General features: G+C 40.9%; 2 protein-coding genes across 18 annotated transcripts in view; one reads left to right on the top strand and one right to left on the bottom strand.

Annotated features, from left to right (window-relative positions):
- NDUFAF5 (NADH:ubiquinone oxidoreductase complex assembly factor 5) overlaps positions 1-14818 on the top strand; it is a 63195-nt gene that overhangs the window by 47376 nt on the left and 1001 nt on the right. The window lies entirely within an intron of this gene.
- The window catches only part of SEL1L2 (SEL1L2 adaptor subunit of SYVN1 ubiquitin ligase), a 138344-nt gene continuing 137380 nt past the window's right edge, over positions 13855-14818 (bottom strand). For 12 of the 17 annotated variants that reach the window (XR_012018207.1, XM_072800024.1, XM_072800021.1 and 9 more), the window contains 2 exons: positions 14198-14326; positions 13855-14058 (listed from right to left, as the gene is read on the bottom strand). Coding sequence is in view for 13 of the 17 variants with exons in the window: in XM_072800024.1 (XP_072656125.1) it covers positions 13936-14058; positions 14198-14326 (252 nt within the window). In the remaining 4 variants the exon portion in view is untranslated. Of the gene's footprint in view, positions 14073-14197; positions 14327-14818 lie in introns of all 17 variants that reach the window. The other 5 variants (XR_012018206.1, XR_012018209.1, XM_072800025.1 and 2 more) reach the window with 2 other exon arrangements.

Here is a 14818-nt window from a genome sequence, read left to right as displayed (position 1 = left end):
TTGGGGTGTGAAGAAAAGTGGGTGTGGGCAAGTTTGTCAATCAGTACTTACTGAGCATCTACTATATATGAGGCACTGGATACCCAGAGATGAGAAGCACCTAGTCGCCACCCTCACAGAGCTCACCCCTGCATTGACTGGAGACCACAGTGAAGCTCACATTGTGTATTTTTTTGCAACCATAAGTACTTGATTGAGACACTTATGTGAAGGCACTATACAAAATAGTGCATGGAGGTCCTCAGATAAATAGGGCAGGGACCCTGCTTTCAATTTAGTGGTGAGGGGTAATGCAGATGTTCCACTATAGTTGGCAAGAGACTACGAGAAATGCCAGAAAAGAGGTCTGACCAAAGCACCCTGGGAACTCAGAGAGAGGATATGCAGTCTATATGGGGTGGGGGTGGGAATGGGGATGCTATCAGGGAAGACATGGTTAATTTTTTCATCTATTCCACTAATTCATTGGACACCTCCTAGGTCCCAGACATCGTGCCAGGTGCTGGGGTATAATGATAGAGCTGCAGTCATTAAGGGGCTTCAGTCAAGTGGGGAAGAACAACAATAAACATACAGGATTTTCCTCCATTCTAAGTGCTGTTTTTTTGTGAGTTATATCCTCATTTTAGAGATGTTAAATTTTGGAAAAGTATGTATTTTAGAATTAATAAAATAAGGTAGTAATGGATGACCCAGAGTGCTTTCTATGATGCAGACAGAATAAGTGATCACACATACTAAGTTCTTGTCTCAAGGTTTACTTCAGGGGAACCCAAACTAATAATAGGGAGTTTGACCTTCACCCTGAAGGCAGTGTAGAGTCATTGAAAAGTTTTAATTGAGGGAGTGATAAAATTTCTTTTTGAAAAAGATCAGTCTGGATATAGTGTGAGGAAAGCAGAGGGGAGACAGAACACTTAGGTCCAGAGAACTAATAGTCCAGAGAGGTGGAGGCCCCCCCAGTGGATGGACAGATGGTGATGAGGGTGGGTGTGGACTGAAATGTAAAGATGAGAGATCTAAGAGGTGGTAATCAATAGGAATCCATGACTGATTGATCAGTTTAGAGGCTGGGGAGAGGATAGAGAATTGTGGATGAAATGGTCCAGGAAGAATGTACCCAGTGAGAAGTAAAGACCTCACAGGCAGGGATCTTCCTTTCCCATTTGAGCTGGCCATTAAAAGATGACAAAGACTTTTTAGAAAACATTTTTCCTAATTATCCCCCCCCCATCATTATAAATGTTGTGAGGGTTTGTTGTGGACATTTTGGGAAATAATAATTCTCAAAACTCTGAAATTCTATCAATTACATTAAAATTTCATTGTATATCTCTCCAGTATTTTACTACCTACCTACCTAGACAACAAAAATCAAATATAGTATAACATTTGGCATCCTGCCCTTTTCACATTTTATACTGTGGACACTTTCCTGTCATTCTTTAAAAATACAACTTTTGGGCAGCCCTGGTGGCTCAGCGGTTTAGTGCCACCTTCAGCCCAGGGTGGGATCCTGGAGACCTGAGATCGAGTCCCATGTCAGGCTCCCTGCATGGAGCCTGCTTTTCCCTCTGTGTCTCTGCCTCTTTCTATGTCTCTCATGAATAAATAAAATCTTTTAAAAAAATAACTTTTTGGGGTGCCTGGGTGGCTCAGTCTGCCTTCAGTTCAGGTCATGGTCCCAGGGTCCTGGGATTGAGGCCTGCATTGAGCTCCCTACTCAGAGGGGAGCTTGCTTCTCCCTCAACTCCCTACTTGTGCTCTCTCTCGCTACCTCTATCTCTCTCTTTCAAATAAAAATAAAATCTTAAAAATAAGTAAATAAAAATTTTAATGGCCATGTAATATTTCACTATGGGAGTGTATCGTCCATTAGTAAAAGATTTTTGTTTTGTAGAGATATCTTTTCCAATTTTTTTCTCATGATAGACAACCATAAGATGAATAGCATAAATTACTAGGAGTGGAATTACTAGAAAAATTTAGTTTAAACATTAAGGACCTTGACTCTCTGACATATTCCCTCCAGACATTTTCCCACATTTCTCTCATTTTGTATGTGGGCTTTCTTAATGTACCAAAACTTTATTTTATTTCTATTCATATCTGTCCAGATTTTCCTTTGTGATACTTTAATTGCTTTGGTGCTTAAAAATTATTTCTTCATGCTGGGATGTTAAACATATTTCTTGATTATTTTAATTTTTTGTAGGCTATTTCTTAATGCTTCTGCACAAAATGGTTTAGTCTGTTATTTATTTTAGTTAGAGTAGTCTCGACTAGGCAGCAGTTACAAATAACCTCTGAAGTACCAGTGGCTTGCACTGCAAAAATTAATTTCTCATTCAGGACAAGTTCGTAGGATGGGGGAAAGTGCCTCTATGTAGTGCCTCGGAGACCCATGTTCCCTCTATCTTGTGCTACGACTATCTCATCCCATGGTTTCTAAGGTATTATTGGCAGGAAAAGGAGGGATTGAAGAAGCATGCCAGCTTCTGATTGCCTCAGCCTAAAAGTGACAAATATTATATCCACTCACAGTTCATTGGCCAGAACTAGTTACATGGGCCCAGCATAGACTCCAGGGCATCTGGGAGATTTCGGAGAGCATGTGGACAATTTACTGATGAGCATCAATTGTCTATGCTGGAGGGAGTGAGGGAATAACCTAATTTTTTTCCCTTGTCAATTATCCCATCATCCCTTTCCTTTGAATTTAGAGATATTTATAAGATAAAGTAGAATTGAAAGAATAAAATAACATTCCTATTCCACAAACCCTACCTTAAGAACTTAAGCTTTCATCATATTTGTGTCCGTTTATATTTTATAATTTATTTTTTATACACTTTGCCCTTTTAAAGTGAACAATTCAGGGCTCCAGGGCAACTCAGTTGGTTAGGTGTCTGCCTTCATCTCAGGTCATGATCCTGGGGTCCTGGGATCGAGTCCTGCACTGGACTCCCTGCTCAGTGGGGAACCTGCTTCTCCCTATCCCTCAGCCTGCCACTCCCTCCTACTTGTGCTTGCTCTCTCTCAGCCAAGTAAATAAAATCTTTTAAAAAAAGTGAACAATTCAGTGGTTTTTAGTACTTTCACACAGCTGTGCAACCATGATCAATATCTAATGTTGGAACATTTTTGTCACTTCCAAAAGAAGCACTGCATCCATTACTAGTTGCTCTTCTGTATATACTAAGAGGCAGAATTGCTATGTCACATAGTAACCATGTTCAACTCTTTGAGAAACTGCCAGACTGTTTTTCACACAGTGTATTCTGAGGCTGCTGGGTGGAGGGTCCCATACATATCTGTTAGGTCTATTGGGTTAATACTGCTGTTCTAGTCTTCTAGTTTCTTGTGATTTTCTGCTTCATTATTCTATCCACTACTGAAAGTGGGTATTGAACAAGTATTATTGTTGAATTTTCTGTTTATTCCTTCAATTTTGTCAGTTTTTGCTTCATGTACTTTGGGTTCCTGTTATTAGATACATATATGTTTATGATTGTTATGTTTTTCTGATAAATTGGACCTTTTTCATGATAAAATGTGTTTATTTGTCTCTAAAAACAACTCTTGTCTTCAAGTTTACTTTGATGTTAGGATAGCAACTCTTGCTCTCCTTTGGTTACTGTTTGCATGGTATATCTTCCTCCAACCTTTAACTTTAAACCCATTTCTGTCTTTGAATCTCCCTCTGTCTGTGTCTCTGCCTCTCTCTCTCTCTCTCTGTGACTATCATAAATAAATTAAAAAAAATTAAAAAAAAAAAAAAAAAAAAAAAAAGGGGATCCCTGGGTGGCGCAGCGGTTTGGCGCCTGCCTTTGGCCCAGGGCGCGATCCTGGAGACCCGGGATCGAATCCCACATCAGGCTCCCAGTGCATGGAGCCTGCTTCTCCCTCTGTCTGTGTCTCTGCCTCTCTCTCTCTCTCTCTGTGACTATCATAAATAAATTAAAAAAAATTAAAAAATAAAAAAAATAAAAAAAAAAATAAACCCATTTCTGTCTTTGAATCTAATGTGTGTTTCCTGTAGACAACATATAGTTGGATCATACATTTATGAAGTCCATTCTGCCAATCCCCCCATGGAGATAATCACAGTTAACATCCATTTTCATGTGTGCTCTTGTAGAATTTTCTAATATATTACATATATAAATACACACTTCCCAGTTTTTATAAAATGGGGCCAAACTGCATAAACTATTTTGAAATATGCTTTTTTCTCCCACTTCACAACAGAACGTGATATTTCCATGTCATACATATTCATATATGGCATTTAAAATCATTCTTTTTAAAAATTTTTTTTAAATTTAAATATTTAAAATCATTCTATGTTGTCTCGACTATTCACTTTACCAGTCCATTATATTTAGGTGATTGTCATCTCTTTGTCATTATTAGTAACACAATAGAAATAGCATCCCCAAAATTAATTTTATGCATATTTATAGTTATTATTTAGTATAAATGTCAAGAGGTGAAATTGATATAATTCGACGAACCACCCACTGCAACTGAAACATACCAGAGTACCTACTTCCACACTTTGGTTGTTTTCATGAGATCATTTTAAAATAATGCAAAAACAATGTCCAGCCTGGACTGGGAGGAGTTTTTGCTATGATGGTCAGTACCTGGTTGTTCAATGATTCAGCCTCTACTTTTCTTAGTCAAATTAATGGTTTTAATTTAATGGCATCCTTTATGGACTAAAATAGTGAAAAGGCCAATAAAGAGAGAAGCCAGAAACAGAACCAAAAGGTTGTTACCTTTGAGAAACTTTTAGAAGACCATATGTTAATAGCTTTTCCAGGAGACGCTAATCCTGAGCTAATTAGGAGCTATACGCTTAAGTATAGGCAAACCTTGGTTTTTGCTCCTTTCATTTTTGGAGGACACTAGTTCCCTAGCAACTACTGAAATTCTCCACACCTTGTTTATTTCCTCTGAGACCTGACCTACCATATCAGGAAGACGGATTGGTCACAGGCTGCTCTTTCCTCGAGCTAAGGAGTCTCTAGGTCAGAAGGAGGAGACCTTCCTTCGGCAGAGCCTAGAGGAGCTATGTGCAGGTACCACATCAAAAAATAGCTTTCTACCGTAGGTTGTAAAAGCAAACAAACTCACAGATGTGTTCTTCTAATAGTATTGTATGTTTATTATATTTAAATCTTTGCATATCTAGAATTCATTTTCACATAAAGTGTGAGGTAGAGACTTGAGTACCTCCACCCCCCACAGGCTATTTTATAATATATACAATTCTGAATAACCTATCATTTCTGCATTGATTTGAATTGACACTTTAACTTAAGAATTTGAGTCATTTGTGGATGCTCTATTCTGTTCTAGCTTACTCAAATGGCTCCATTATCATAACTTTATATTTTATTGGCTAGTATTATTCTCTCTCATTCTCTCTCCTTTTATATAACTGTCCTTTCTATTCATCTATGTTTATTTTTCCTTCTAAACCTTGGAAATAACTTATGTAGTTTAAAAATCATTCTACTTGTATTTATATTTAAGGATTATTTAGGGAAAATGAACCTCTCTGTATTTTGACATCTTCCTATTGAAATCTTATAGATGATTGTTTAATTATTGCATAGTTCAGATTCCTATTTTATAATTTCAGCCTTTTCTTTGGCATTAATTAGGATAACATGTCATCTTAAAATTTGAAGAACCTTACAAAAGAGCTAGGAATTCTCACCTGTTTGTTCATTAATAAATTCATTCATTTACTCATTTAAAAAGTATTTGAGAATAATCATGTGTGGGCACAGTGCTAGGTGCTCAAGATGCATGGTGAACAAATCAAATATGGTCCTGGTCCCTGTTCCCATAAAGTATACAATCTAGTGGGAATTTAAATAGATGCTGATATTATTCCTAATTTGGTTATTGTCTCTGTTTTCTGGTATTTTAAATATGATCTTTCCTTATATTCCTTCTTGGTGTGAGTTCCCCCAAAACACTCCGAGACAAATATTTGAGGGCAAGTAGTTTATTTGGAAAGGGAGTGGGAAAATGAGAGAATGGAAAATGGGAGGGAGGAAAGTCAATAAAAAATGTGCTAGTAAGTAGGTTACTACACTGGATTATTGGGGTTCAATCCTGCTGGACACCTTCTGAGGGACTCTACTCCAAATCAGCCCACTGAGGGGCAAGGAAATTGGGGCATTCTTGTTCTTCTCTCTTTGAGGGTTGTTCCTGGGAGCTGTAACCCCCTGGTGCTTCTGGTGTGTCCCAGTGCTGTATGTCTGGCCAAGAATTCTCCTGGAGCCAGGGACCGACCTTCCTCAGAGGAATGCAGGTGTGGAGGTAGGAAGCCATAGACAGCAGGGATTGCCCATGGAAGATGCAGGTGACCTGAGAACTGGGCTCAGGGGACCTGGATGAGGCACTGGTGGTATCTACTGCTGACACTGTTCATCTGGAAAAGGGATGAATCTTTGGAAAGTGAATTTACATGGAGTGGGGAAGGAGAGGTGGAGAATGGAAGAGAAAATCAGACAGTGTGGAAAGTCAGTATAACTCAGAGGAAAATCAAGAGTATTGGTCAATAGTATTGATTAATCACAATCAAGACTTCACATTCCATTTTGAGATGTCAGTGAATCACACAGCAAGATTAATGATAGCCTTTTGGGTCTTTGTATGTTGGCAAGGTCTTCTCTGTGATACCTTTGAAGCATGATTAAAACAAGCATTGTTCTAAAGAAGCTTATGTAAATTTTAACTTTAGTTCACTTTAATATTTTTAGTGAGAAAAATGAAAAATAATACATGTCACATTAAAAGCTATATTTGATAATATGATAATAATATGATGGGGGGATGGATAGAATGGAAGAAAGAGCACTGGCTTTGGGGTTGAATCCTAAATCCTAAATCTTTCCACTAACTGACAGTGTGACCTTGGGCAAATTGCAGATCTGTTCTCTGAGCCAGGATATTCTCTTCTGGAAGATGTGACAATTCCTTTTTCAACAGATTATTTTAGTTTGAATAATTTTGAATTTTCCCAGACGAAGACTCTGAGAAGAGAAGCTTCTGGAGCACAGGAGTTTGGGGAACTATAAACACTTCAGGTACATTGTGCCTCTGGAATTGTATATTCAGCACATGACCATTTTCCTCAAGTTAGCTCTAGTGGAATCACTATTTTTAGTTTTACATTTTCCTGTTAATAACAAACTATTGTTACAATGGCGCATTTATTGTTGCTACAGGTTGGTACCTTTTTTTATGAAAAGGATACATTTTGGAGGAGGTGAATAGTTTTTTCATATTAATCACATACAAGCAAAGTACTCATGGGGAAAGAGTTCATTCTGGCAGAGTAAGGAATGAAGGGAAGACAGAAGTGTGGTGGAAAAACCTGTCGTTCCATGTGGAGCAACTTTTAATCTGAAATCCAAGATTTACGTCTCCACTCCTTGTGCATTTTCTTTTGGTAATGATTACTTTTATTAAAAAAAATTCTGATACCTCAGGCATTTTTTTGTGGCTGTGGTATAGAGTTGGCAAGGACTATTACAAACCCGTTACAAACAGAAGAAGGCTTTCCTAATCTGCCACAGGTAGTCGGTCCATCTTATTAGCTCTGAAGCTGCACACATGCACACCACTGAGTTTTGTGACTTTGGAATCATAGACTCATCTCACCTTTGCACTTTCCTGAGAAAGAAACTAGCAAAGCCTGTGTGGATCAGTGACAATGGCGGCCGCGGCAGGAGTTCCGGCACACTTAGGGTAGGAGCTGTTTGTTTGCTGGTTCCCAGCTCAAAGCACACTTCTCAGTAATGAAATCATCAGAGAGGGATTTCTGGGTGATACAATAGGACTCTCAGTGCCTAGATTTGTGTTGAGGCCATAGGCTGAGAATTAACCAAAGAAGCCAGTTTTCTAAACTGAGGAGCTGGGTATCTTCGACAGATTTGCAAAACCTTGGACAGTGGGGACTAGGGTATTTAAGGCCTGAAGGAGGGTGGTGGAGGCAACATTTTCTTGCAAGGAGTTTGCTGATGGCTTTGTGTTTCCCAAGGGGGAAGAAAAGAGGGACCTCTGCCATCAAATGTAACCAAAAGGGAGGGGTTCAAAGGAAACTACTTGGAGAACTTGATCTGCAGCCCCTGAGTGTGGGGGATATAGGGAACTGGAGTGTGACACATGCCCAGTAGGGAGAGGCCATGGCTATCTGCCTGAGGGGAGAGAGAGAGTGAGACTGACAGAGTAAGAGGACCATTCCCTTCCTCTTCACTCAGGGACCCCAGGCTGAAGCAGGCAGGTCACAACCTACTTGTTGCATTCGGTTCTTTCAACATACTCCTTACTTTTGTCCGTCTATCTACTCTGCTTGCACCTGTGTTTCCTTTTGCTAGAGACACTTGTTCATGAGCTAGTATCAAATACCACGATTCCACTTTTAAGTATCCTCTGCTAATGGGCTGTCCCCAGAGCTGGCTGCTCTTCCACCAAAAGCAGGGGCAGGAATGTGTGTTCCTCAGGGACCAGATAAAGGACACAGGATAAGAGCCAGCCTAGAGCTACCTGGAGAGAAAATACTGCATTAGTTTACTAGAACTACTATAAAAATATCACCACAAGATTCATGGCTCAAAATGACAGGTATTTATTCCTTCACAGTTCTGGAGGTCAGAAGTCTGAAATCAGGGTGTTGGCCAGACCATATTCCCTCCACATGCTCCAGGGGAGAATCCATCCCTTGCTTCTTCCAGCTTCTGGTGGCTGGTGGCTTTCCTTGGCTTGTGGCCACATAACTCCAACTTCTGTTGTCACATTGCCTCCTCTTCTGTCTCTGTCAAACCTCCCTCTGCTTCTGTCTTCTAAGGATACTTGTGATTGGATTTTTAGGTCTTCCCAGGTAATCAAGGATAATCTTCCCATCTCAATAATTCATAATGTGATCACTTCCATAGAATTTTGTTTTGTTTTGTTTTGTTTTGACATAGGTGACATTTATAGGTTCCAGAGATTAGGACATGGAAAACCTGGGAAGGAGGGTCATTATTCAACCTAACACAGCTAGGGAGTCCCAACAGAGAGTCTGTTGGATGGACTGATGGATGAGCAGAGCTTTGAGGCTCAGGAGGCCTCATTAATGAAGCAGATGCTTTTCCTGGTCAGCTCTGATTTCAGCTGAAGCTATAGAGGGTCTTTTCCTGCAACCTCAGACTCCTGTTAGCTGTGCCCAATGTTAAGAGAAGGCACAAGTCTTTGTTCTATGTTGGAGAGTTCCCCAAAGCCTCAAGAAATAGCCTGGAGGGGATGAGGGGTCGTTACTGCAGCCTGGAGCAATCCCCAGATGATGGAGGAGGTAACTGATGGGCAAGTGCCCCAGCCTCTCATCTTTCAGGCAAACAATTCCAGGAATATCTTGCAAATTTTTCAGATCTTGGCAAAACCCCTATTGCCCACAGTAGTGACCTCAATAATGTACCTTTTTTAAATGGCTTTTCATCCTTTTTCATGCCCTCACTCTGAATCTTAGGATCACCTTCCAAATGAACTATCTAGGCACAAATCCTTGTCTCAGGCTTTGTTTTCAGGAGACCCCAAACAAAAAAAGTTTCTCAGCAGGGGAATCCCTGAGAAAGCCACAAAAGTGCTCCATGGGAGCTGACATGGTGAACTTCCATGTTCAGCGAGCACTTTCTGCAGGATTACAGAAGTGCAAGTTTATTATAAACTATCCTACTTCTTAAGCCACACCTCTTGCCATCCCAATCCCAGAGGAGTGTCAGAGGCAGGTAGGTGAAGACGGGACGAAACAGCCAAAACTGACCATTTCCCTTACTCCCTCCTCACTCAGGGGCCCCAGGCTGAAGCAGGCAGGCCACAGCCTACTTACTGTATTCGGTTCTTTTAATATACTCCTTACATTTGCCAATCCATTTACTTGATGACACCTACATTTCTTTTTGAGACAGAACAGATTCACCAGTTAGTATCAAAATACTATGATTCTGCTTTCAAGTATCCTCTGCTAACACTATTCTAAAGAAATAATCAGATCATTGCAGGGGGCATATCTATAAAATGGAAAAAGAATCCCACCTCATAGACAGGCCTGTCTTCCAAGATAAACAGCTCAGTGTCTGGGTCTCTGTAAAGATCTCTGGGAGTTCTGAGCTGCTGGGTATAAAGTCCCATGACTCTGTCCATCATGTTGAAGAGAGTATGACTTAGAGGTACTCTGGTCACCCCTCGCAGCTAAGTCCAACCTGCCAGTCACCTTTCCAAGGTGCCAGGTGTAAAACTGTCTTGGGTTCTCTAGAATAGCCTGTCCTCCAGCTGAACCCCAACAAGTAGACTCTCTCAATGTCATGTGGAAGGAGGAATCACACAGCCACACCCTGCCTAGAATGCCTGATCATTTTAAACCTCAAGGTTTAGGTAGTTAAGCAGCAGGAAATAACTAGAACAGTAATATGGAGGAAAGAAAGTATTTTGGAGTTGGATCTGGACTCAAATTCTAGCTTATTTATTATTATGTGACCACATTATTATGTGATCTTAGCAAGTTACATAGCTTCTCCTAGACTTGTTTCCCCTTGTAGGAGACACAGGTAGTTATATCCACCTCTAGTCTCATCATGAAGATGGAATGAGAAACAGAAGAGTCTGGCATATAGTAGGGCATTCCACAGAGTTCCTCGTCCCTCTTCTCAGCCTTCCCTCACCCTCTTCTCTGTGCTTCCTGGGAGTCCCAGTACCATCTGCCTCTGCTTCCCTCCGGACTTTATCTTCTTCTCTCTTTTTCTCAGCCACTCATGGCTACAGCTGTTAAAACCCACCATTTATGATGTTGGGCAAAAGCACAGAATTCCAAAAGCGTGCTCCTTGTAAAGTGACTATGGACCCTGACTCTAGCAAACAAAATTGTTTACTTGACTTAAAAAAAAAATGTATTGACTTGAAAGCCTTCTCTGCTTTAATAAAGAACCAGCAAAGGAAATGTACAGAAAAAAGGGAGTTACAAAGAAAACTGGATTAAAAAAAAAAAAAAAAAAAAAGCTTCTTTGTAGTTTACTGGCTATCAGTTTTTGTTTAAAGCTATCAGAAGCAGAAAGAATAGGGGCTCTGTGTGCCCATGGAGGAGGTGGGGTTGTCATAACAGAAGGTAGAAGAGGCTGCCAGGCAGGAGGCTCCTTCTCCCTTGGCCAGTCGTCATGCAGCTGCACAAGTATAGCAGGTGTGCACCCATATCCCGGGTGCCTCTGAGGCAGCTCCAGAGAGGAGGCCCAGAAATGGACACTTGGGTGATTCAAACATCCTAAGCTGCTCGTGCTCTCAAAGCCTTTGCCACATTTACTTGGCACAATTGGCTGAAATGGGAAATTTATGAGCTTACCCTACCCTTGCTCCTGTATTTGACAGCTCTCTACCCTACACACCAAGCCACAAAGATTTGTCCTTTCTTTCTTGCCTGCAGCTATTTCCACAGGCTTTACCTCTGAGAAGCTCACTCTTCATTCAGACTTTGAGCCAAGACTCCCCTGCTTGCCTTACACACTCTTCACCCTTATCCTTGTCTCTGACATGCTTGCACTGTAGAAACCTATGGGATATAATTCACCGCTGGCCTATTAGGACCAGGGCCCGAAGTTTGGATGCCTGCTCCTTCTTTGTATGTTTGTAAGTAGAAGTTCCTTCAGAAGTGGAACTCTATTCACAATAGCCAAACTATGGAGAGGGCCCAAATGTCCATTGACTAATGAATGGATAAAAAAGATGTGGTACACACACACACACACACACACACACACACTGGAATATATATTATTCAGCCATCAAAAAGAACAAAATCTTGTCATTTGCAAGACATGGATGGAACTAGATAGACTGTATTATGCTAAGTGAAATGTCAGTCAGAGAAAGACAATACCATATGATCTCACTCCCATGAGGAATTTAAGAAACAAAATAGATGACAATATGGGAAGAGGGGAAAAAAGAGAGAGGAAGAAACAAACCATAAGACTCTTAACTATAGAGAACAAACCAAGGGTTTGCTGGAGGGAAGTGGGCAGGGAATCGGCTAGATGAGTGATAGGTATGAAGGAGGGCACTTGTTCTAATGAGCACTGGGTGTCGTATGTAAGTGATGAACCACTGAATTCTACTCCTGAGGTCAATATTGCACTCCATGTTAACTAAGTAGAATTTAAATAAAAATTTGAAAAGAAAAAAAAATTGGAACTCTCCAGTAAGTGTGGGATTCAGTACAGGAAATTCTTGACGCTTGGACCTCAGAAAGACCTGGGTTAGTTTATGGTCAAATAAATGACTATGGCTAGTATTTGTATGTACAATATTTATAAAGCATTTTTGATATTAGGTTTATGTTAAACCTCATAATTTTCCAGTGAGGTAGGAATTAATCCCATTTTATGGAGGAAAAACTGAGTTTAGAGAAATTATGCTCAAAGTCATACAGAGAGCTTACTAAGGGACAGAGCTGGATCTCAAATCCAGGTTGTTTGGTTCTAAATTCAGTGCTCTCTCACCATTTCATTCTACTCTCTGATTATGACTGACATTATTAATTAACTGTTTTCCTGTCCCTGAGTTGGATTTTCAAGTAGGCAAGCTGATCTTTTCCTACCAAAACACACAGGATTTTGGCTGGAGAACTAACTGCAGGTCACTGAAGTCACACAAGTCGTTATCAACTCAGCTGTCCCCATATTCCAGTCAATTTTCCATGAGATTTTATTTTTCAAAAATATTTTATTTATTTATTTGAGAGAGAGAAAGGGAGAGAGAGAGAGCCAACATGAGCAGATGGAGACAAGCAGACTCCCACTGAGCTGGGGCTCTATCCCAGGACCCCAGGATCATGACCTGAGTTGAAGGCAAACACCTAATCGACTGAGCCACCCAGGCACCCCTTCCATGAGATTTTAGAGAGTATTAGAAGTTACTATTTGTGGAGTTCATTCTAGAACACTAGGCCCTGTGACAGTCCCTTTATATATGTTATCTCATTAATCCTTGTACCAGCTGAGATCTTCCCACTTTGCAGATCAGGAGACTGAGGCTCAGATATGTCAAATAGCTAAAGAGTTGTGGAGCTGAGATTTAAGCCTGGCCCTTGACAGGAGTCCTGGGCCTCCTGCTCTCTCCTCGGCCACCCTGCCCCCAGGCCCAGGTCCCTGCTCTCCCTGCCACAGGAGACAGGGAGGTAGACTTTTAGCTCTGTTCTCTCCCTCTGTGGATACTCCAGAGGGGATTCCCCAGGGGGAACAAGGTTCCAGTGAGGAATGGCAGGGAGGACTACAATGTTGGACAGACCCAGATGGCATTGTTCACTGCTAAGGGAGCTCTGATAGAAGGTCCCCAGGTGATGAGTGTGTCAGTCCCCCAGCACAGCATACCACAAGGAACTTTTGCTCATTTCAGCTACAGTGTTGTTCACAGGATCATTCCTGCAAGCTGAAAGATCTATTTGTAAATTTGTATCTTTATCAGTTTCGGAGGGATCTGTGTTCCTGTCCTCCCAAAACTCCCCCTCCTCCTTACTTCTGTATGTATGTAGGAGGCAAGAAACCCATTTGTCCTCTTGAGAGGGGAGAGGCTGTCATAAAAACATGAATATGAGTGGCCTTTGTCCCTAACTAGGGACTAGATCACCAAGACAACAAGTCTACAAGGAAACCTCTGGTGACTAGTCTCTAGTACCTCACTCCCCCAGAAGTAGTCACCCCACCTAAGCAGGAAGTCTGAAATGGTGTCTGAAGACAAGTCTCGAGCTTTGTCTATTTTCCATTGCAGGCCTGTGTGGGAAATCTACAGCAGACTCTTGAGTTTGATGAGGAAATTCTTTATTTAGTGAGGATAACGTGAAGTGAACTGTTCCCATGAGCAGGTTTTCCTATGGTCTGGATCCTACCCATAGCGGTTTCTAAGCAAGAAGATCAGCACAACAATGATTAGGCCAATCACAAATAAATCCCAGTATGGTCCAAGAGTGTTGTCCAATTTCATCCATTTCCATCTCATTGTAAACTGCTGGGAGAGACATTCTATCAAAAAAAAAAATATCCAAGCCTCCCACTGTATCCAGAGCTATCATCTCCTTCCATCCCACCATCCAAAAGTTGCTCATTGTTGTTTTCAGAGATTTGGGATCTATGTGAGAAAAACTTACATTAAAAAACAGGATATCTCGGAGCAAATGCACAGTTTCCAGTTTCATGAGGGCAAAAAAAACAGGTATGTGAGCATCTGGGCTTGTCTGAGCAGCCATATCATATAATCTCCTGGCCAAATGAATGTCCTAGAAATAGAAGAACAGCCCTACTCATTAGGTGAAGATTCTTTAGGGGTAAATAAATGAAAGCCATCACTTGAAATATCATTAATTATCCTTGGTAAGCTCCCTCTAAGATATTCATGCCCCAGTCCTTGGAACCTGTAGATTATGTTCTGTTACATGGTAAAGGGGAATTTGAATATGTCATTAAGGTTACAGACCTTAAAATAAATTATCCTGGATTACCTGGGCAGACTCCATATAAACATAGGAGCCCTGAAATAGTTTTCTCAGGGCTGAGGGAAGAAGAGAAATTCAGATATTGCAGGAGAAGTTCAAGCTTCTAGCTTGGGAAGGCCTCAACTCACTATTGTTCGAGGAACCACATGGAAAAAATGGGAAGGAATGTGGGCAGACAGCAAGAAATGGGACCCTCAGTCCTACAAGCACAGGAAACTGAATATGTCCAACAATTTGAGTGAACCTGGAAGTAATTCTTCCCCAAAGCTTTCAGGA

The sequence above is a fragment of the Canis lupus genome, chromosome 26, assembly GCF_048164855.1.
Source record: "Canis lupus baileyi chromosome 26, mCanLup2.hap1, whole genome shotgun sequence".
Taxonomy (NCBI): domain Eukaryota; kingdom Metazoa; phylum Chordata; class Mammalia; order Carnivora; family Canidae; genus Canis; species Canis lupus.
This window is presented reverse-complemented; position numbering and strand designations above follow the sequence as displayed.